The sequence below is a fragment of the Plectropomus leopardus genome, chromosome 17 (assembly GCF_008729295.1).
Source record: "Plectropomus leopardus isolate mb chromosome 17, YSFRI_Pleo_2.0, whole genome shotgun sequence".
NCBI classification, from domain to species: domain Eukaryota; kingdom Metazoa; phylum Chordata; class Actinopteri; order Perciformes; family Serranidae; genus Plectropomus; species Plectropomus leopardus.
This window is the reverse complement of record NC_056479.1, coordinates 12,373,829-12,395,574: the sequence shown is the minus strand read 5'-3', so window position 1 is coordinate 12,395,574 and position 21,746 is coordinate 12,373,829. Positions and strand designations below refer to the sequence as shown.

General features: G+C 41.4%; 1 protein-coding gene across 7 annotated transcripts in view; it reads left to right on the top strand.

Annotated features, from left to right (window-relative positions):
• The first annotated feature begins 3,055 nt into the window (after positions 1–3,055).
• The window catches only part of si:ch211-278a6.1 (SRC kinase signaling inhibitor 1), a 50,552-nt gene continuing 31,861 nt past the window's right edge, over positions 3,056–21,746 (top strand). For all 7 annotated transcript variants that reach the window (XM_042504677.1, XM_042504672.1, XM_042504676.1 and 4 more), the window contains exons 1-3: positions 3,056–3,085; positions 3,980–4,326; positions 10,956–10,982. In XM_042504677.1, coding sequence (XP_042360611.1) covers positions 4,003–4,326; positions 10,956–10,982 — 351 coding nt within the window. In that variant the 5' untranslated portion in view covers positions 3,056–3,085; positions 3,980–4,002. The remainder of the gene's footprint in view (positions 3,086–3,979; positions 4,327–10,955; positions 10,983–21,746) is intronic.

The following is a 21,746-nucleotide window of genomic DNA, read 5'->3' as shown; positions in this document are numbered from 1 at the left end:
TATAGAGCTACACCGCCTGCCTCCTCCAAATCCATCAAAGCAAACCCAATCCACTTTTCCTTCTCACCTCCCAATTCTCCATACCATATGTCCATGCATATGATGAGCAGCAACTTCTCCTCCTGAGTTGAAGTTCAGCAGGTGACTGTAAAGAAAAAAAAAACACCTTTGCATTTGGAAGTATGTGGTCCAGGATTTGGCTGTGATGATACAGAATATTATTATGTATGTGTGATGATAGTTGTTGTAGGTGGGTTGGCAAATGCCTCATGTCACGGTCTGAATTTCCTTACATATAAAAATAACCTACTGAAGGCGGTGGAGCCTGGTGACTCAAAAAGTGAAAAGTTGAGACTCAGTGAAACGCAGAAAAGAAAGAAAGAAATGTGAGGGAAAAAAAATGCAATATATGAAACAATTGATAAATATAATCCATTTGTCATCTGTTTTATGGTTCATCTTTAATCTGTGAATCAACCTCCTCTGATGGAAGGTTTAATCTATTTTGCATAGACACCTAAAAACACCAAACAGAGTTGAACCACTTAATCTGTCTGTGTTGGCTGTTAGAGGTTGGTTTTTGGGATTTTTTTTCAGTGGTTTGCTTTGCAGTATCTTTTTCTCCACACAGGTAATTCCTCCTTGCCTGTTTGTCTTGTCTTATCTCTCAAGGCCCACCGCAGCGAGTTCTTTTTATTTAGGCAGGTAAATGCTCTTGACTGTGCTCTCTATCTTGGCAGCGCAGCCCGGATCTCATTGGCTCGGCTCAGAGATCTTATCGGTTCTGATTGCGGCCTCTTGTTGTCACTCAGGTCCCACATTATTTCATTGACCAACATGCTGCATCTTTTCCTAGAGGCTCTCTGTTTTTGCAGTTGCAATTTGGCCGGCTGTGGACCCAGACTTGCTGACAGACGTTGCTTTCTTGTGATAGAGTGGTCACCAGAAACCCACCCCAACATGGCTCTTTTATGTAGGTTTGAACGATGCCGGCGTCGCGTGGGCTTGCACAGATTGTTTTGGCTGTCAGGGTTATTGTCTGCCAGCTTATGTGGAAATATATTGGCTTCGAATGACGAAAGTAAAGATGAATAACCTGTTCCCATTTTCTATTCTTACTCTCCTGCCCACACAACTTTTACACCCGCTGTGTTCAAGATGAGCTCTTTGTACTCAGCTTTGCAAAGTATATCCACAAACTGCAGTTGGGGAAAGTTTTTAGGCTATATTCCAAACCAGTCATACAAAGAGATGCAAATCTTGTCTTTTGGCAAGACATTATCTTGTTTAGCATTATAACTTCTGTTAGGACTCTCTGCAATTGATAAATATAAATGATAGTGGTACTTTTTTCTTGATGCTGTTTTATTCTCTTAGCAGCTTTATGTTTATCTAGAGGCAGCATAGCCTACTCAGCTTTCACGGTCGTTGTGGATGCTCAGTCACAATAATAAGCCTTAGTACATAGGCCCAGCTTTGCCTGCCATTGTAATGGGGCCCTTGAGTCAGGTCCTTGTTAGCTGATGCACAATAAGCTCCAGCCTAATGAAGTGTAAACCAGAGATGTGAGAGGCAGCGGGGGGGCCAGACGGATATGGCCGGTAGCCTTGGCGGTGCAGCTCAATGCTAATGCTATTAGCCAGGAGGTCAGTCCATTTCGCCTCACCCCTGCTCAGTTTATCAGTACTTCATAAATGTGGTGGATGTAAGGGCATGGTGTTGAAACAGCTGATCACACTCAGAGTGCGATAGCTCTCCGAGGACGAATAGAGTGAGAAATGGGTTCACGACGGGCGTACGGCTTTGATTGCAGCAGCGTTGGAATGATGGCAGACCTTCTGGCCTTAACAGGCTTCCTCTGTGTTAAGGTTTGTCCACTGGAGAGCGGTGCTGCTCTGTTGGGCCTCCATCTGGCCAGCTTCCTTTGCGTTCATTAACAGTCCATTTGTTGCTCCTGCCCCGAGGAGCCTTCCTCTGCTGCTTACTCACTCAGCTCCTACTAATGCTGCTGATGAGCCTTTAATGTACAGATGGTCCACTTCATTCAGCCCTGTTAAGTCTCAGCACTTTTTATACTTTTAGTTTCACCACTGTTTTTTTTTATTGTCCATCTCTGATTTAAGAGTTTTTTCTCCCAGCCTAACCCTTTGAAACCTAAGCATATTGACTTGATTTCTTTCTTTCAGAAAAAAGGAGGCAATGAGCAACCTCACAAGAAATGGCCCAAAAATGTACAAGAAATGTATTAAAAGTAGCAAGAAAATTATCTGGAAAAAAAAGACAAAAAATGAAAAGTAAAAAACAAGCAAAAATACAAATAAAAAAAAAAAACAACAACAACAAGAATGTGGCCTTAAAAAGTGCCAAAAAAGAGAAGAAATATATATGTATCTATTTTTTAAACTACATAACTTTAAATCCATAATTATAAAAATTAAAAAGAAAGTTTTCTGGACATTTTTCTTATTTATTTCATAATATATACTATTCCCCCCCACCCACCTAATTTTCAGGCCATTTTCTTGTCACCTTTTACTGATTTTTTTTTGCACTTTGCGGGGAATTTCTTGCAAAGTTGCTCGTTGCCTTTTCTCCCATGTTTTTAAAAGAAATCAAAGCAATTTTTTTTAGGTTTTAAATACTTTGGAAAGGTATCTTAAGGCAGCACAAGAAAACTCATGCCTATTCAGGTGTTAAAGGGTTAAAGTCTGAAGTTTATACAGTTATTTGATAAAATATGAACAAATGTCTTGTTATTTTTAAGAAACATAAAATATGAGCTATGTGTAAAAATCCATCATGCACAATATCATACACCATTCTGCAGGTTATTGTAAGACATTTTTAGTATTCATAGCCAACCATTTCCCCATATGTTAACCCTTATGAATACATTATAATGCATGTATAATGCATTAACTAATTGTAAGTCAGACAAAGTGCTATCATTTCAAGATAGCTCTTTTCTGATGGTCATGTGACTGTGTCCTGGTGTGTTTGCTTGCACATCTGTGCACAAACACACAAATTAACCCTTGGCATGTTTCTCTTCTAGCCAACGCCGGGGCCTGTTTTCCTAAGCAAGGTAACTCACCGCGCGAATGGCTCCCCGCTTTACTGTCACACTTTAAGTTCATTCGTTTTCCAGTCACATATTTTCTTTGTGTGTGTAACCATACCGTCTCCTCCCGGCTGTCTCCCTTCCTTTCCTGTGTGCCTTCCACCTCGGGCTGTGTTGTCTGTCAGTTAGAGCGCTGATAAAAGGCCAAGGGCTGTCAGAGTGACGCACCTCCTTAAAAATGGACAGCAGAATCAGTAACCTCCAGACAAGAGACAGTGAGAGAATGTGGAGAAAGTGGCAGAAGGTGTCAAGGGATGTAGGGGAAAGCTCACAGATGGACAAAAAGTTGGTGAAAAAGAACAAGGACATATATGAAAGAAGTGATCCTTTGTGTTCCCAACTGATGTTCAGTCACCTCAATTTTTCAGTGTTTTGTTTTTCTCTGTTTCCTAACAAAACAATGAAAGCCACTTATAATGACAAGCAGGCATATCACAATGGAATATCCAACAAAACAAATTCAGTTTGAGCCTCTTCCTTTGATCTGTTGCAGGAGCGTTTTACTTTTCTCATTTTTCTTCCCTTCAGAACTTGAGATCAATAATTCTGCAGGGAACTGTTCTGTCCTGGTGGCAAATAGTCTAACATCACATCCCATTTCTTTCTCTCTCTCCCACTCTCTCTTCCTCTCTCTCCTGTCCCCCCCATGCCTTATTTTTTCCACTCTCATTCCCTCTGCTCCATTTGTTTCCACCTATGTGTGCCTGCTCTGTGTGTATGTACGTCTCCACCCTGAATTCTTTCTGCATGCTTGTGTGGGTGGTGATTCACCTCTTTCTTGCATACTTTCCACCCCTTCCTTCTTTTCTACCTTTTGCTTTTTTCCTCCCTTCCGCCCCTCTGTCCCCGTCCCCTCAGATCCCGAGCGTGGTGGCAGTCACATGATCTCGACAGATGACTTGGAGTATCCACGAGAGTACCGGACGCTGGGGAACAGCGCCCGACGCTTCTCCAATGTGGGCCTCGTGCACACATCGGAGCACCGTCACACAGTCAGCGCCGCCCAGAGTCTGGAGGCGCTGACCAACCTGCACAAGGCCGACATGGAACGCAAGAGGGATGCCTTCATGGACCACCTGAAGAGCAAGTACCAGCAGCAGCAACAGCTGCAGCATCCGCACCACAGCCCGCACCACAACCCACCATCGCCCTCCCCCTCCCACGCCAGCATGAGGGGTACATCAGAGCGGTCAGCACGAGAACAGGTATGCCTCATGAGGATTTTTTTTATCCTTAAAAAAATAATTGTGTCTGACAATATCTCATTCCAATATTTCTAATCTTCATTTATTAATTGATACGTTTCATGTCTGTTTTTCTCCTATCAATTTACTGCGAATCAGAGAAACTTGAAATTTGATTTTCAGCACATTTTTCTTTTTCAAACTGCTCAATACTTTAATTGTGACGACAGAAAAAAATGACGTCACATGAACATACAGAAAGGCATGCACACACACACACACACACACACACACACACACACCAACCAACAAAACGTCTCTTGTCAGATAACATCCAGATTGAAAGCAGCACAATGGCTCACATTGTGCCTCACATTGTGCTCATTAAAATAATTAAGGGAGAGAAAATCCATGAGAGAAGGCTGTCAGGTGCTCTTTATATCTGTGTAAGAGGTCGTCATTAAACTGTCACAGCCACGCGTTTCTTTGTGCAGAACTTTACAGAGGGGGAACCTTTGAGGCGTGAAGGAGGACCTTACACGTAAAGATACTGAATGCTGAACTGCTAATGCAGTTCTCTGAACACTTTGGGATAATGTCCCCCCTTTGCTCTTTTTATCAACTTTTCCCCCCCTCCAAGTGTAGTTTATGTACACAGCTTCAACAGCTTTCTCTCGCTCTATCTCCCCCACACACATGCACGTGCTGTATTGCCTGTCTTTGTGTAAGCGTCACCGGTGTGTGAGTGTGTGCGCGTGCGTGCGTGTGTGTGTAACCCTTGGAAACCTGAGCAAAATTTGATTTCTTCGTAAACATAGGGAAAAGGCAAAAAGCAACGTAACAGAACATGCCCCAAAAATGAGCAAAAAATTAGTAGAGTCAAAAAAAACACAAACAAATCTGAAAATAAACAAAGAAGTAAAGAGCAAAAACACAAAAAAATATCCTAAAGTTGCAGGATGAGGATTTATTCTTTATATTATATTTTTTCTGAAACATAATTTTAATACAAAACTATTATAATAATTACCCCCCACTCCCCCAACGCAGCACAACAACACTGCTGTAGATCCAGGTTTCAAAGGGTTAAAAAAAAGGTAAATTCGGTGTAATGACGTGATAGAGAAGCACATCAGGGGACAGAATGAGAGGGAGAGAGAGAGGGTGAGTGAGCGAGCGAGCGAGCGCGCGCGCGAGGGCGGGCGAAAGGCAGGTGGAGTCCATAGTTTCCGTGGCAACCTCTCCCATAAATGGCAAGTGGGGATATCGCGTTGCAAAGGTCAGGTTGTGTAGAGAGGCAGGAATTGTTACAATAATGAAGACTGAACGGAGAGAGGAATAACGAGGCAGACAGCAAAAATAAAAAAAAATAAAATAAAATAAAAATAGATAAGCAGCAGCCGAGAGCGTGGACAGATCCTAAAGTGACAGGGCATTTTCACTGCACGAGGAGGGAGGAAGCAGCAGGATTTCTTGTCATCTCGTGGATGTGCAGAGCGTGGACAGCGAGCAAGGAGGGAGGGGGGGAGGAGGAGCAGGAGAGGAGCGCAGCAGCCAGTCAAGCAGCTCGCTGCTCAATTAGCCAGCACCAGCAGGAGCCAGCCACCCATCTGCGAAGGAGTTAATCGGCTGGTGTTGTAATGAATTAAATAAAGAGTTTCCGCCGCATGTGCTACTGGGGAGCAAGACAGAGAGAGAGAGGGGGGAGAGAGAGGTAGACTGAGTGAGGGAGAGGGAGGGAGAGACGGGCATAAACGCGGTGAGGATTCGCTGCACCTGACGGAGAGCCTGGCATGACTGGAGTGGTGGACAGGCGCAGGTGCACTGCAGGTGAGACGGGACTGGAAGCTTGGAGCTGGAGGCTGTTGGAGAGACGCGCGCGCGTGTGTGTGTGTTCGTTTGTGTGTGTGTGTGTGTGTGTGTGTGTGCGGGATAAGGATGTGCCAGCTGGGATTAGATTGCACGCCTGTTGTGTTTATTGTGGTTGTTGTGGTGACGGTGTGCATATGCTCAGGAGGCAAGACGAAGGCTGAGTGGACGATCAGAGCCTTTTGTGCGTCTGCGTGAGCGTTCATGTGCTGTGCAGACAAGTGTAGGTGTTTTTAAGAAAGGGAGAGAGGTTGCGGTAGAGACACCAAACTAGACCGGAGGAGGATTTAAGAGTAAGAATGGTTGAGAGGGGGGGGGGGGTGCAGAGAGGGATGACGACATGAGAAAGAGACGGGGGTGGAGGAGGGGTGGTGGGAGTGCAGCCTGCTTTACATGCTGGTCAGGTAATGCAGCGCTACACTCAGCGAGGCTACGTCCTTCTGTTGGAGCTCTGTGGCCAACTCTTGAGTGCACATCCACGCTTTTGTGTAAATGTATACAGGGTTGTCTTTACTTTTATGTATACCCTCGGCCACAGGTTGAATCTCTCATACATCAGTAACACTATTTCATTCAACAGGAGGTTAAGAGTGATACAATTGAGCACAAAATATATATTTTTTAAAATGTGTTATTTATTCAACATAAAGTCTACACATACAACATATAGCACAGAAGAGATATCAACAATAAATCAATAATAAAAAATAAAAAGCCAAACCTAAAACAAATTCAGAAAAAATATATAAATAAATTCAGTCATCAGAATATATTTCAATGTGTACTTTGATAAAGTAATAGTCATTTTTATAATAAGTTTAAGTGACTAATATTTTTGGTGCTGACTAGTGAAGATAGCAACGTTTAATCGACTAGTTGACTAATTGTGCGCATCACTTATGTGCATTTGAGCTAAGGAGAAGAGCTTCATTCAAGAGTTTGGTCCATCATGTGGGATTATAGTGAGACAGTACAAATCAATGTCTTGTGTTTCATTTCTGCACTGAAGAAAAGCACTGATTGCAGTGATGATTGCCAGGATGGAGAGATGTTATGAGGTTATAACATACAGTGAAATAGGCCCTCTTCAGTTGGCACTCACACCCTCTCAGTGCAATATTTGCAGCTCAAAGTCCAAGTTCAGTAAATCTGCTGTTGTCAGCGGAGCAACGGTTAAACCAACACAAGTGGGTGACGAATGAATGTTTACTTTACCTGAAAACTGTGAGTAAGCCTCATTAAAGCAACAAACAGAGAAACACTGGCAGAGACAGACAACACAAGACCACAAATCACTTCTGCGCCATTAGAGCCAGCGCTCAGAGTCATTTAGCTGTGTGGGAAAATAAAATCATTAACATTGTCTGAATAAGTGAACAGCAATTATTTATGACGCACCAACGGTGCCCCTGAGCTGCTGTCAGCTCAGACAGATCGTCAAGGACGAAGCTTGACTGACGGGCTGTGCAGAATAAATGACTGACACATGATCAGGTAGTCAAGGCCAACACAAGTCTTGCCTCACCTCGTGTATTATCTTATCCCTGAAAGTGACCCACTTTACCCATGACCTTTCACCCCTACTGAGAATGAGCTTTTTCACCACTTAAAACCAGGGGCAGATGTTCAGATCAGATCTCTCTCTCTGTCTTGTGAAAAATGCGAACTTTTATTAAGTAAGACTTGTTTTAAGCTATATGACGAAGCATTTTTGAGATCATAGAGGTTTCTTATTATTATCACATTAACCCACAATGGAGAATTTAATCCTTTAGTCCTCCTGGACAGCAACTATACATGACTTAAAATAACTGAAAACCTACAGAATAACTAGCTAAGAAACAGAAATTCTCCTCAGCTTCACTTCAAAGAGTTCTCTATTAATAATTGCTTTGACATATGTTGGTAGAAATTTATATGCTATGGGGAAAAAGAAGCGTGGGTGGAGATTATGCTCCATATAATTTCCAGTGTCCCACTTGTCTCATTGCCAGCGAGTCTAGGCAGATATATGCACTGTTTTTTAACATTTAAAATTATAAGCGGCACAGTAACATCATTTGGTGGAAAGAGTAATACACAAGAAAATGCCTTGAACAAGCTGCTACCTCTCAGAGTGAAGGTGTCAAAGTTCAATTTCAAACAAGTGTTAATTCAACATTACTTTTATGTTAGTTTGTAGAGTTGTAATAGGTAGCATTATGTTGCTGTGATTGCGTCCAAACAGGACTATGCTGTCTCATTTCCGTACTACTGATTTAATAATATTACTAATATTAATTCTAAGCAGGTAAGCAGGTTTGAGTCTGTAGTGTTCACACTGGAAAAGTGAGAAGAGCAAGTTACCTCAAAGATACCAGTATGCAAACTAAATCTGCTTGATTTTTAGTGTTTTGCATATATGTTGCATTTATTCAAAGATGTGATCAGAAGCTCCACATGAGCAGAGAAGCAGCTTCAGTGCTCCGTCAGAATGTATTATGTGAAAAAACCTTGACTTTTAATTATCCTGTTTATGTACTGTTTTCCCATAATGCAATGTAAAGTAGAGAGGAGGAGCTGCTCATTTGTTGTCATTAGATTGAGGTAAAACAGCTCCAGGGATAAATCTGAAAACAAGAAAGAACTACTGCAGATTTGGGTAACCTTTTTGATGTTTCTTTGTGAAGTTTAATTGGCAGTGTCCTTATAAAGTTACTGCTTAATTGACACCCAATGGCAAAGTATTGTCTCATTTCCTGTTAGTAAAAGAATACCTCACCCGCAAAATGATCATTTACATAGCAATTACTCACCCCATGTTTCCTTGAATTCATGAAGAAAACTGTATTTTTCTCACTTGTCTCCACGGTGAACGGAGAATCCAAAAAAAAAGTTGAACATCCTTCATGAATTTAATTTAACAGGAAATGAGTTTAACAACAGTAAAATTATACAATTTATTCAGTATAATCTAAGTATCATGTATCCAGTTCTATGCTCAGTTCTCAGTTATAAACACATGCATTTTCACTAAAACAGTATTATTTAAAACACATCAGTGCAAACAGTTTAATGCTTGGCCGAGTAGCAGCCTGGTCATGTGTACACTTTTGAACATGGCTTAAGCAGAGCTCAAACACACACCTATGCTACTCATAGGCGGAAGTGTTTCATGCTGTAGTTTGTTTTTATTTTGTTTTTTAGCAAAAAAAGCATGTCTTTGGTAAGTGTTGAGCATTAGGACTGGATAAATGTGACTAGGAGTTTTTTTAGAGTTTGTGAAACTGATATTTTGGTTTAATTTTATTGTTGTTTAACGCTGACCCCTGTTACTGTAATGCATTACGGATTTTCTCTGTTTTTTTAACGCGGAGCATAATTGATAAACAAATGATGATTTTGCGGACAAAGCATTATGTAACTTTTTATAGTTAGTACTTAGTTTGGAATTAGATTGTGGTTTTATTGACTTTGTGATTCCAAAGTCAAAGTTTGATTGACATCAGTCTACATGTTTTCTATCGTCTCCTGTTTGTACAAAACTGAAAGGCATGGATTTTGATTCTTGTAATTATAACACATAATACACGACCAAAACCAGGCAAGAAATCGGTTCGTAATATTTTAAGAAAAGAGAGAAAGTAATACAGAGGGAAAGAAGAGCACAAAGAGAAAAAGACTGTCAAGAATGGCATCAAGGCTAAATGAGAGATCATTAAGTGAAAGATTAGATTACAATAGGGTAATAATCAGTCGAAAAAGCTCCCTCTGATGCTCGTGTTTACTGAAATAATCTAGGCTTTTGTTGAGACAGTATTAAAATGGAAGGCTGATGATGAAAAACCACCAACTATCATAAATCAAAACTTGCTTGTCATTTTTTTTCATCCCTGCGCCAAAAGAGTAATGCGGTTCCTGCAGAAGGGAGGCTGAATGGGCTGAAAATTGCCTGCAGATAAGAATAAGAACTAGAATAAGAGTTTGTATTAGAATTAAAATTCATGAACTCTGCCCAATCTTTTTTTAATTTTCCATGTCATTTTGAGGTATTCCTGGGCCATCAGTGGCTTGGCCCGGTTTTGACTGTGGGAGTAATTATGTTTTAATGGAAAGCTCACTTCCCGGGACCTCGGCCAAACATGTGGGCACCTTTTCGTACATGGCACAGCAGCAGAAAGGGCGAAAGCACACACAAGAGATTCAGTATGGGCCGGTGAAAACGGGCAGGTGAGGTGGCAATGTTCAGATGTGGATTGAGAGTGAAAGAGATGGCAGAGAGCGAGGAGGAGACAGAGCAGTGGCTTGCCTGTGGTGGAGAAGTCTGGGACTGTGGCCAACATCAGAACAACAGAGTGGGCTGCTGTTTGATTCGATTTCACTCTTTTCATTTCCTCCCCTTCACCAGTTACAGCCAGCATTGCAATCTTGTTTTCAGGTGCGCTGTAACCTGACGCCTGCGAAACACAGCCAACCCCTACATTAATACCAATCAAATGTAATAATTGTGCTTTAGATTAGATGGAGCTGTCAACAATATTAATGAGTTTCATATATCAGCTGTCAAAAAGAAACACATTACGAGAAAATGATTTAGAAAATGCAACTGATTATGCTGAGGATGCATCAGATTTTTGTTTCAAAGCCTGTATCTCTTCTCCAGTTCGGCTTGTTCTATGCACCAGTGTTTTTTCAAAAAGTGGCTACGTTTTGTCAGTGAGCCATTATTACAGAAATAAGTGTCTAACTTTTCTCTTTCTGTCTCCCTCCCTTCCCTCTTTTGCCCTTCATAAACTCTGCAGCAACAGCCCAACTACTGGAGCTTTAAGGTCAGTGCTGCGTGTCTAAGTGTCCCTGTGCGTTTGTCACTCTCCAGTCCTGTGTGTGTGTGTGTGTGTGTGTGTGCGTGTGCGTGTGCGTGCGTGTGTGTCTCTGCTGTGGGATTACGTCACACTCCTCGGGCATCACCAGCCTATCTCCCCAGTCCTCTGCTTCTGCAACATCCAGCACACTTGGCATCTCTCAGCTCTTCAGGCTGTGTGTGTGTGTTTGTGTATGTGTGTGTGTGTGTGTGTGTGTGTGTGTGTGTGTGTGTGTTTGTGGTGAGTGTAGGGTTGCGGTGGCAGAGGTGTCAGGGGTGGCGACAGCTTAAACTTCTCCAGCTCCATTTAATCTGCAGAAGACGATTCTCTTGGGATTTATGATACCTCAGGCAGCTGGCATTAATGGCTAGAAGCCACGTGACCTAGCTGAAGTATTACTCAGACTGACTGAGAGACATTAAGAGGACATTTTAGACGTGCCACTGAGGCATTACTGAAATAATACTTTGACATTAGCACAGAGGCTTGAGTCATAGCTGGGCTGCTGAATGTCTTTTATCCACAGGTTGCAGAGAGGAAATATAGGCTGACTATACAGGAGAAGGCCAGCATTGAGATGTATTGAAAATGTTCATCACTTATGCTGAATTAAAAGATGTAAGCCCATTTGTTAGCTGGTTTGCATTGTAATGTGTATCGCTTTGTTGTGACATTGCACCTCACAGAAGCAGGCAGTGAGGTGCGCTATCTAAACAGAGCACTTTAAAGAACATATTGATGTATGTGTGTTTGTGTGTGTGAAAGAGGGAAGAGCCCAGGGTTTATCTGCCGTGCAGTCTTCCCCGAATCCCTGCTTACAATATCATTTGGACAGGTTGGAAATGTCACTGAATATTAATAGCCATATGCCTTGACCCATGGGGAAGGCTAAGCAGTTTACCCCTCACTCCCACAAGTACTTCAACCTCAAACAAGAGTGATATGAAATAGAATTTAGAGTCTTATCTATCACATAAATCTGTAACACAACCAAACCAATATAACTCTGCAAGACTTTTAGATGGTTTAAAACACCTGTGGGTATGGTAGTGTAAAAGTGAAGCTTCAAACTAGGGCGGTCAACAAATATCCTAAATACGATTATGTAATTGAATAGTAAAAAAAACAAACATTTGATTGTGGAAATTTCTCATGGGCCTTTGCCGCTGCACTGAATTCATGTTTTTTCTTTAAACCAGTATGAATATATCACAAGTTGTCATCTTTGAATGTGTTTTTTTTGTCCGACTAACAGTCCAAAACTCAAAGCTGTCATTTCATACTGATATACTGTATAGTGTATATAGTAGTATAGTATATAGTAGTTTTTGTTTTGAGTAAAACATTTAATTGATTACCAAATGCAGAATAATGTTCTGCTGATTCATTGTTGCAGCTCTAAAAAGCATTTGTAAGTTTCTTATTTTTTGTGCCCTGCCCCTGCACCTTGCATCATGTGAGGAAGCTTTAATCACTGAACAGTGAGAGTTGGAATTTATTTATTAGCTCCTCAAGGTGCTGCAGTGTTAATAAAATGTAGAATGAAACAACCAAAACGGTCCTTGTGGTAACAGATCTGAAGCTATTTGCTTTCAACACAACACGGCTGTTGACACCTTTTATGTTGACACCTCATCCGCATCATTTCACAGTAAAGCTTCTGAAAGCCCCGTCCTACTCCCTCATCCCACCAGCTTTAATCTAAGCTTGACTCTCAACCCCGATTCACCTGCCTGCTGAAAATAAACACTAAATGAAACTACTATCAGGATTGCACCACACTCATTTGTGGAAAAATAATGCATATAAAGGATGTTATCACACAGTTATGTAAAACATACACACACTTTTAGCTGTGCCAACAACATATGTGGGTTTTGGCTATGGAGTAACACACAGTTAAATGTACATCTGAGACAAAGTTGTCTGGAACATGTTGTTTCTCGCTGTGTTTTCAAGCTTCTGTTTCTCTGTTTTCTATCAGAAAAGAGAATCTCTTCCAGCAATCTCAGCCATCATCTCTCCTCTCCAGAGAACACTATTGTGCTTCTTCTCTTTCTGAGGAAACTGATTTACATTGACACACAATTCACAGCAATTTGGCAAAGCAATTTGTTCCGTGCATTGATGACTTCAGGTATTATAAAGAGACGGGGCTCTTGGGGGGGTTGGGTGTAGGGAATTGTGTGTCCAGGCAGAAGATTGGCCTGAGAGTTGAAAAAGATGGAGTGAAGTAATGATAGTGGGGGAAGAGCAAGTACGTATGTGATCGATTTTGGGGAGCTGTTTTCTCTCTCCATTTTCTGAAAGCGAGAGCTGTGAACTTCTTTTGTGTGGAAAAAGAGCCAGGTTATAGGTGGAGAGAGAGAATGCAGACTCCGAATCCCCGAATGCAGACAGCAACAGCACAATCATGGCACCTGGATGCGGCTTTGGCATCTGCCTCTAGAGATCGAGGTGGAGGCAGAGATGTTGACGTAAAGCAGCTCAGCAAGAATCAGAGGAGAGCTTTGGGAGTGGAGTGAGTGGACAAATGAGTGACGGGGGATAAAAGAGGAAAGAGAAGACAGATAACTCGAGGTTAAGACAGACCCAAGCTTTTGCAGCAGAGAAAGATATTAGAAGCAGAAACAAAAAACGCTGGAGACAAAAGTAATAGAAGACGTGGTTAAGGCGTGAGGATTGTGATATTAACCATTTAACACCTGTCTCTCAAGTAATACCCACGAGCCGAACACTTCATTGTCATTTCATACTCAAGTCTGTCGCTGACACTTCTGGTTGACACTCATTCTGTCTTCACTCAAATCCAAAAGGATCTCATATTACTTAACAAGGAAATTGCGAGGGCTGCCCCCTGGAAGTCGGAGATTCGAATCATCAGTCAGAGACCCCTCGGGCGACAAAGAAGGCTTCAAGCCGAGCAGTCTTTTTTTACTAGTCAATGTGTTGTGCACTGTGCTTCTGGGGACTTTTCATCCCCAGACTTTGCTGTGTAGTGAGTGCTCTTGACTGTCACACTAATCTTTGGTAGGGGCTGCAGGGGACGCAATGTGGCAGCACAGAGGAGGAGACTCTGCACTGTAAGGCTCTAAGACATTATTTTCTCTCTACTGCTTAGAAGTGTTGAATTTACGGCTCACAGCAACTTAATACCACACAGTCTCTGGCTTTTGTTTGATATCTAGTGTCATCAAAAAATGTTGTGCATTTGCAATCTGTTGTTAGCACTGTTAGCTTGTTTACACACTGAATGTCCCACTGAGCCTATTCAAACTTTAAAACTTTACAAGGAAAAAATAAATAAATCATTGAATATCCGTATTTAACAGCATTATATGATTTGACTGACATAATTCTGAGATGGGTGCAGCCCCAGAAATTACTTCAAGAGTCCTCCAGCTGCAATTGTCCTGTCTGTCCTAAGCCCCTCCCACCAGATGACCACGGGCATATGCACAAGCTTCATACAGTAACTCAGTGTTTCCCATATATTGATTTATTCAGTCCTATTTCATTGTACAGCTTCATGCATCTCATCTGCTAAGATGCCCCACTCTCTCTCTCTCTTGCTCTGATTATGAGACCACAAATGAGACAAGAATTAGCTAGCCATCCACCTCACAGTCTCTCCACCTTACTCCCCGCCGCTGTGGACTCTTCCTTGAAGAAGAGTGAGTAGCAGCTCTGGAGACCAACCTTTGGTCAGTGGCTCAAATTCGACAAATGCAAACGCCAAGCACTGGGTATCAAAGCGGGTTGGTGGCCAGCGGCAGCATGGGGTCTAACCTGTGTAACAGCAGCAACAGAAAGTTTTTTTTTGAACAGAGGGGGAGTTGGGGCTGTCAGGTCCCCTGGAGCTCGACTTTGTGCTGGCTGGATTCATGTTGCTCTGACTGCTGACTGGAGGTTGATCTCCAGAGCTGCCCTCTGCCCTCCTATGTAGTCTGTAGCGGTGGGGAGTGAGACAGAGGCCACGCTGTGATTAATGGCTTTTACTGACATTAGCTACATAAATGGGAACTTCAAGCCACAGCTGTGAGCTACATTGAGATGTAATTTCTCTCCATCTGTGAAATGCTTCGCAAACAATGACACATTTTATTGCATTTATTTTTAGCCTCTCTTATAGTCTCTCTTTTTGATAAGTCCGTCTTTGTTTTTTGGGTCCTTTTACAGACAGTTGTTGCCAATGCTGGAATAACAACTTTCTCCGCAGGACTCTTTGCCATTGAATCAGGCTTTCACTGCAGGGAGGTGCACCCAATCTGCATTTGTAGAACAGCCACTTTGACTCTCTCTGAAATGACCAGTGATTGGCCAAAGTGTTCTGTCGTGAGCTAGTGTCTCTAAAGCCTGAAAACAGTAAAGATGAGGTGATGCTATCAGTGAAGTGTTCTCACAGTCGCCTTGAGTTTCAATATGCACAAAGTTTACCATTGGATTTTTGACAATGAAGCCAAAACTAAACTGCCAACCCCAGCCTTGTGTGTTGCGGTGAATCACACAATATATTTTAATCTGCCTCTTTGAACCTGCAACTTTTATGCTCATATTGAACACATCAATAGACCGGCCACAGGGTGGTTGCTCATACTGACACGTAAGAACAGAAACTCTAGTTGGTTTTGTCCAATGACAGTTCAGACGAGACAACTGTATTCCCAACAATGTTGACAAAAAAAGAGAGAAAAGCACCATTACTTTGTGCAATTCTATTCTGAGTGGAATCTTAGAAGTAAAAAGGAAAAATAGGAAATCGCAGATGGCAAGAAGAAGCAGACAACATGCTCTGTATCTGATCTGCGTCAAAGTTAAATTTTATATGACAGCAATATTAAATAATAATATTAAATAGTAATTTTAAAAGAAGCTCACTACAGTTTATAACAGTCTGACTCTAAAGTTAGGCAAAGCGACCAATTCACAGTTGAAACCTGGCTCAATCTGAACATTAAGTTGACATTTATATTGAGGAGAACCTAAAAAAAAGTCGCATTGCCTATTGTGCAAAGTTAGTTGGTTTGCAGACATTGAAGTGTCAGAGTTGGATGAGAAATGCTTATCCAAACATAAAAAATCCATATACCGTCACTTGACCTTAAAACAGGGCACTCGTGTGTGTGTGTGTGTGTTTTGGGTGTGTGAATGCAAAAAGGAAACAACATGGTGGGAGGCTGCATTGAGTTTAATGCATTTTGTAGCCTTAGGTCTGTTGTCAGGCTGCTGTTGTGTCTTACTTTCCACTCCATTCGCTTCTGTTCCGTGTAAGATCATTCTTTTTCCTACTTGTTCCTCTCTTCCGCCGTGCCCTTATAACAGTGTAGAGTTCTCAACAGTAATTGAGTGCTGTTGAAAAAGTCCGGATCCCTTGACAAAGAAAAGGTTGAGGTTGAGGGAGGGTAGGAGGGGAGGTGTCAACGGAGGATTATAAAGGAAAATAAGAAGGAGGAGAACCAGTTTCCCTCAAAGGATGCTTTGAACACCATCATGTACAACACTGGCATGTCTGGCAGGACCAGATGCATGACCAGATGGTGTGTTGGCATATAATATTTACAATGCAAAATCATGCCGAAAGATATTTTTCGGTTTTCATGTCACATAAACCACCAATATGTCACAACTCAATGTTTGTAGCGTGTTGTAACAAGGCAAACTGACTAAGAGCATATATATCGACAGCTGCGGTAAGCTTACACACAATCATACATCAGGGTTTCATTGGCTTGTTCAACAGCACATTTGTAGTAGTTGTCCAGAGAGTAGAACATTGTTCATTCACTTTCCCTACACAGATTTTTTTTTTCTTTTTCAGCTGGCTGAGAAATTTAAATTTGACTCTGTAAACATTGAGACACGAGCTCAGTCATGCAGCCCCGTATTCTCAATTCCCTTTTCCTATTCTTAGAAAGCTCCAACTAGGTTATTTAGCCTTGAAATAAAATTCTCACATGCACAAGTAGAATGACTCAAGATTTCAAAACAGGACTGCTTTTCCTCTCAGCCATGCAGCGAAAAAAAAAAATGAACAGATACTCTCTGAAGAAATCTCCTTTGACATGTCTTAGACATGGTGGTCTTTTCAGCTATTCCCATTCACACTGAAAGCTGTTGTTGCATTTCTATGCCAAATATATCTCTGGGTGTTACTTCTCCTCAGTGATAGTGTTGGGCTCAGGCAGCTGGTTCCACTACAGATCCATTTCCAAGTTGGTAAATACCTGCTTGTTAAGCTCAGAGTCTAACAAATGTCCTATCAAATTTTTTATTCCCTGATTTTTTTATCAGAAAAATCTGAGTTTGATTTTACTGTTATGATAGCTACCGTGAGAAGCCAATTAGCTATGCTAGAAAACAGGGAGATGGCTGTCGGGCCATCAGTGATAGTCTGTTGCCCTAATTTTAGCAGTGTATCCCACACGGCTGGCATCATTAAACTGGCATATAAAAATCCAAACAAAATTGCTATATAAGGTAAGACAATTTCTTTAAGCATTGAGCTCTTTAACATAGATGGTAATTTTTTGTCTTATTGTTACACGATAGATATAATTTGTTCTTCCAACATCAGCTTCTGTGGTTAATGTGCTAACTGTTAGGCTTCTGGTTTCACTTTTTGACTGATTAATTTAGACTACGACCACCTACTGGTATTTCCTTTCATACAGGCACAGAATGTACATATACTAGTTTGCTGTTGGCTACAGTCTTTGTGGTGTATTCAAGTGCAACTTTTTTTGCCAGGATGCAGACACACAACAGTCCGCTATTGTCGCAGATAGCTCTTTGATGTCTGCTTGCTGTGTCTTGGCCCTAAAATGCAGTAGTTAATATGCCATGTTTTGTTTGTTTAATCCTTACAAAAATCTAAGTGTAAAAATGACAGTTAGCTGTTTTATGGTGGGTTATGTGTCTCCCTATTTTATTTTGGGACCAGTAACTTACCAGAGCAGATACTTCCCTTGCCTGGAGGCCACTTTTGCAAAATGACAGGAGGCCAGGGGGCAAGATGCAGCATTCTTACATAGGTCAGATGTAAACAGGGACACTCTGGGCTTAGACTGGACTGCTGTCAGGGGGTTTCAGGTGATCCTTTCTTGTCACTTTTTTAAAAATAAACAAGTACAATTTTGATTCCTTCTTTTGCACTCTGGTGCCATATTAATATTATAAGTGCAAAAGAAGGGGAAAAAATCCCAGTGTAAATCAATTTATTTGTATTGTGAATTAAAAAAAATAGTTGGGAAAGCCACTTGGCACTCTATCTGGGGCCAGATTAAGCCCGCAGGCTGTAAGTTGAGTATCACTGTCCTTGAGTCTCTGCTGGCTACCTTGCAACTGCTCAGAGACAAAAATTATGTGATTTCAAATATCTTTACAGTGCCAGGCTAGCTGTCCCCCTTAGCTAAACTAACCAGCTGCTTGCTATGGCTTTGAAGTGTTAACATGCTTGCTTTTTGGCTGCAGAGATATGAACTCTAAAGGCACTTGGCATCCTGGGTACTGGCTTGTGTCTTATTCAGAATAAGCAGTTTATGTGCATCCTCATCCATTAACTGAGTTTGCCAAAGTTTCGAACTATTCCTTTAATTACAAAGTCACTGCATTCATAACTTTTTATTTCTAAAATCTGTAAATAGAATTAAAGGAAGGGATTCAAAAAGAATCTAATTCATTAAGAGTAATCAGTAATACTGTCTTGAGACAAGATGAAATGCTATCTAACCTCAACCTCACTATGTGCAGTACTGTATCTAACTCTAATGTCTTTTATATCCCACTGTATCTGGCTAGAATATGACACACTGCAGTATGTGCTGCTCCTCTGGGCCTCTGTTGGGTGTTTTGTTGTTCAGTGTGGTCACAGTTTAGATAAATGACCCTATTAGAAAACACGGTGGGGGTTATCTGTCAGCATCACCGTCCCTCTGCGTGCTCAGACACTGTCTGCCACCACTATCACTGGACACCACCACTATCATTCTGTGTGTGTGTGGGTGTGTGCGACTGAATTATGTATGATAGTGACAGAAGGAAGCGTGCATTATAAAAAGGATTGTTCCGCCGCTCAGTCATGATGGGGGTTTAACTTGCCTTGTAAACACACGTGATAGCATAAAAGTTCATTTAAAGTACAAATTACTAGTGATAGTAGCTGTTATTCTACAGGTTGCCATGGCTCATTTAGTTTAGTTTACGCAAGTGCAGCAACAATCTGTTGATCAACTGATTGAAGTTGAATCAGCAGTAATCATTTAAACCCACTGATAAATTAATTACACAATTAAATGGTTAACCCATTTATCAAGCAACAAGACTTGGAGTCTAAAGCCACACTGATGGCTCTGTGAGGCTCAATTTAGACACAGCTGTGCTCTTAGCTTAATGCTTAAATCAGCATGCCAACAGGCTCATAATGACAATATGCTCTTGTTAAGCAGGTATATTTTTTTACTGTGTTCAAGACCTTAGTTTTTAAATACGGTTCTGCTACAGAGCGCCATGCTAGGACCCACCTCAGGGTGCTTGGACCCATGATCACGTGTTATTGGGTGGGTTAATAAGGTAGGAAATTGTGTCTGTGTTTTTTGCTCATCTATCAATAAATAATGTTTACATTCTACACTGTACACTGTATTATATTGCACAGTGTATTAATTTATCTTGCATATCATTAATTAGTAAAGTGGCATAGTGAGCGTATATTTAATTCATTGTGTCATGTCCCTGCCGCTGTGGCCTGTTATGAGCTGACTTATCACATTTGGTTTCACGTGTAGGCTACTTATGTATTGTTTATTGCACTTGTCGTTAACGTGTGTAACATGTTAAGTGTATTTTATGTTTAGAAGACAATTATGATAGAAAAGTTGCGTTCATTAGTTTAAATAAGCCACACGCTCTCTATTAAATAACTCTGATTCTTTGATATAACTGTGGCTTATGAAATTATTTAACATAAACATAAATCATGAAGCAGCAAATAACTTGCTTTTGGGAGCAGGCTTGTGGATCCTTCTCTTGGTCTTCAACATATATTTATACATTTTTATACATTTAAAGGAATCCATCATATTTTGTCTTTTGCAGCAGCTTATGTTTTGTAAAAGTGGAGTTTCCTCCCTTACCTATCTGAAAAGCAGATGCAAGTCAAAACTGCTGCCTGAGGCTGATGTGGCCCTTTTCCTGACAACCTCCATCCGCCCATTTTATTATGCAATGCAGTTTTATACAGTGTATGTAGTAGGGGTCCGTGCTTCATCTCTTTTTCAGCGAAGGGATCCTTGGCTTGAAAAACATTAAAGACCACTGTCTTATTCAAATTAATGAGCGCATGCTATTGTATCCTGACAATAATCTCTGGCAGGCGTACATAATTTCAGACTTCCTTCTCAAAGCTTTAGATCAGAAAGGGTCTATTTGATGTGGTGGGACTGAGCCTAGAACTAGACTTTAGACCTTAGTTTAGCTATATACTCTGCTAATGTTTGTTTATTAGCACTAATCACAAAGTAAATTTGAGGCTGATAGGACTGTCGCTAATTTTGCAGGTGTTTACTTTTGAACCAAAGTACTGGACAATTTTAACCATGAATGTCTGTGCAAAAATTCATGGAAATCCACCTCATAATTGTTGATATTTCAGTCAGGACCAAAGTGGTGGACTAACAAACCAACAGACTTGGATGGGAATTATCTTCATTATTTACTTACTTATTTATTACATGTTGTGAATTAAACAATAAATTAATTAATTGAAAAAAAAATATGTGGAAGTTTTGTGGTTGCAGCCCTAGTTGACTGTGCAGTATGACTAACTGTCCTTTTGTCCAATTTAAAAACTCATTAGCGGATTTATTTGTTAAATGTAGCGTCTGTCAGACTCTCACATTAATTTTGATACTAAGTTTATGAAAGCCACCCATGTTGCAGTCTGATTCAGGTAGAGAAGGTAGAAAACAAAATTCTTGGAAAGGGGGGAAAACTGACGTGTTCATGGTGCAAGTAGGAGGAGACCAGCAGGAGCTACTGTACTGTGGCTAAGGATGTGTCTGCCTCTGCCATCCAAACAACCAGCAGACAGCATTCTGGGAGCTCATTACAGCAGCCTCTGAGCTGGAGGAGACGCTACAGTGGTGGGGGATCAGGGAGCCAGTTCAGTGAGCTCAGCCCCAGCTGCACTAACAGTCTTTCAGTGAGAGACGCCTGGGCATAGGCCAGCAGGAATAAACCAACAGTGACAGCCCGGGATTTGCATGAGCTTCTCCTCCCATCCCACGAGCGCTCATTTAAAGTTCATAGCAGCACAGGGACAAGAGTGCGGATGCCAGAGTGCGGGAGGTGTGCAAAGTTGAGCAAACATGACATAACTTATGGTGAGCTGGAGCAAAGTTTCCGGCTTAATTTTGGTCCTTACACGCCATAGGTAATTCATGAAGGCTGATGCCCTGGAGTGCCGTACCATGTGAGAACAACTGAACTGTGTTTTTTTTTTTTGCTGCAGCATTCAGCCGATGTCAGATACTGTGACGCTGGTAATTCTTAGTGAATGGCTGGTGGCTAAACCATTGTCAAGGGCTCGTTAATCTTGTTATGTGGTTGATTGTGTAGCGTCTTATTGTGTGCTCACTGTCTCTTCTCCGGTTGCTCTTACTTCATCGGCCCTGTCCAATCCATTCTCTCTGCCTTGATTTCACCTCTCAGTAAACGATTGTGTGTCTCCTCTCC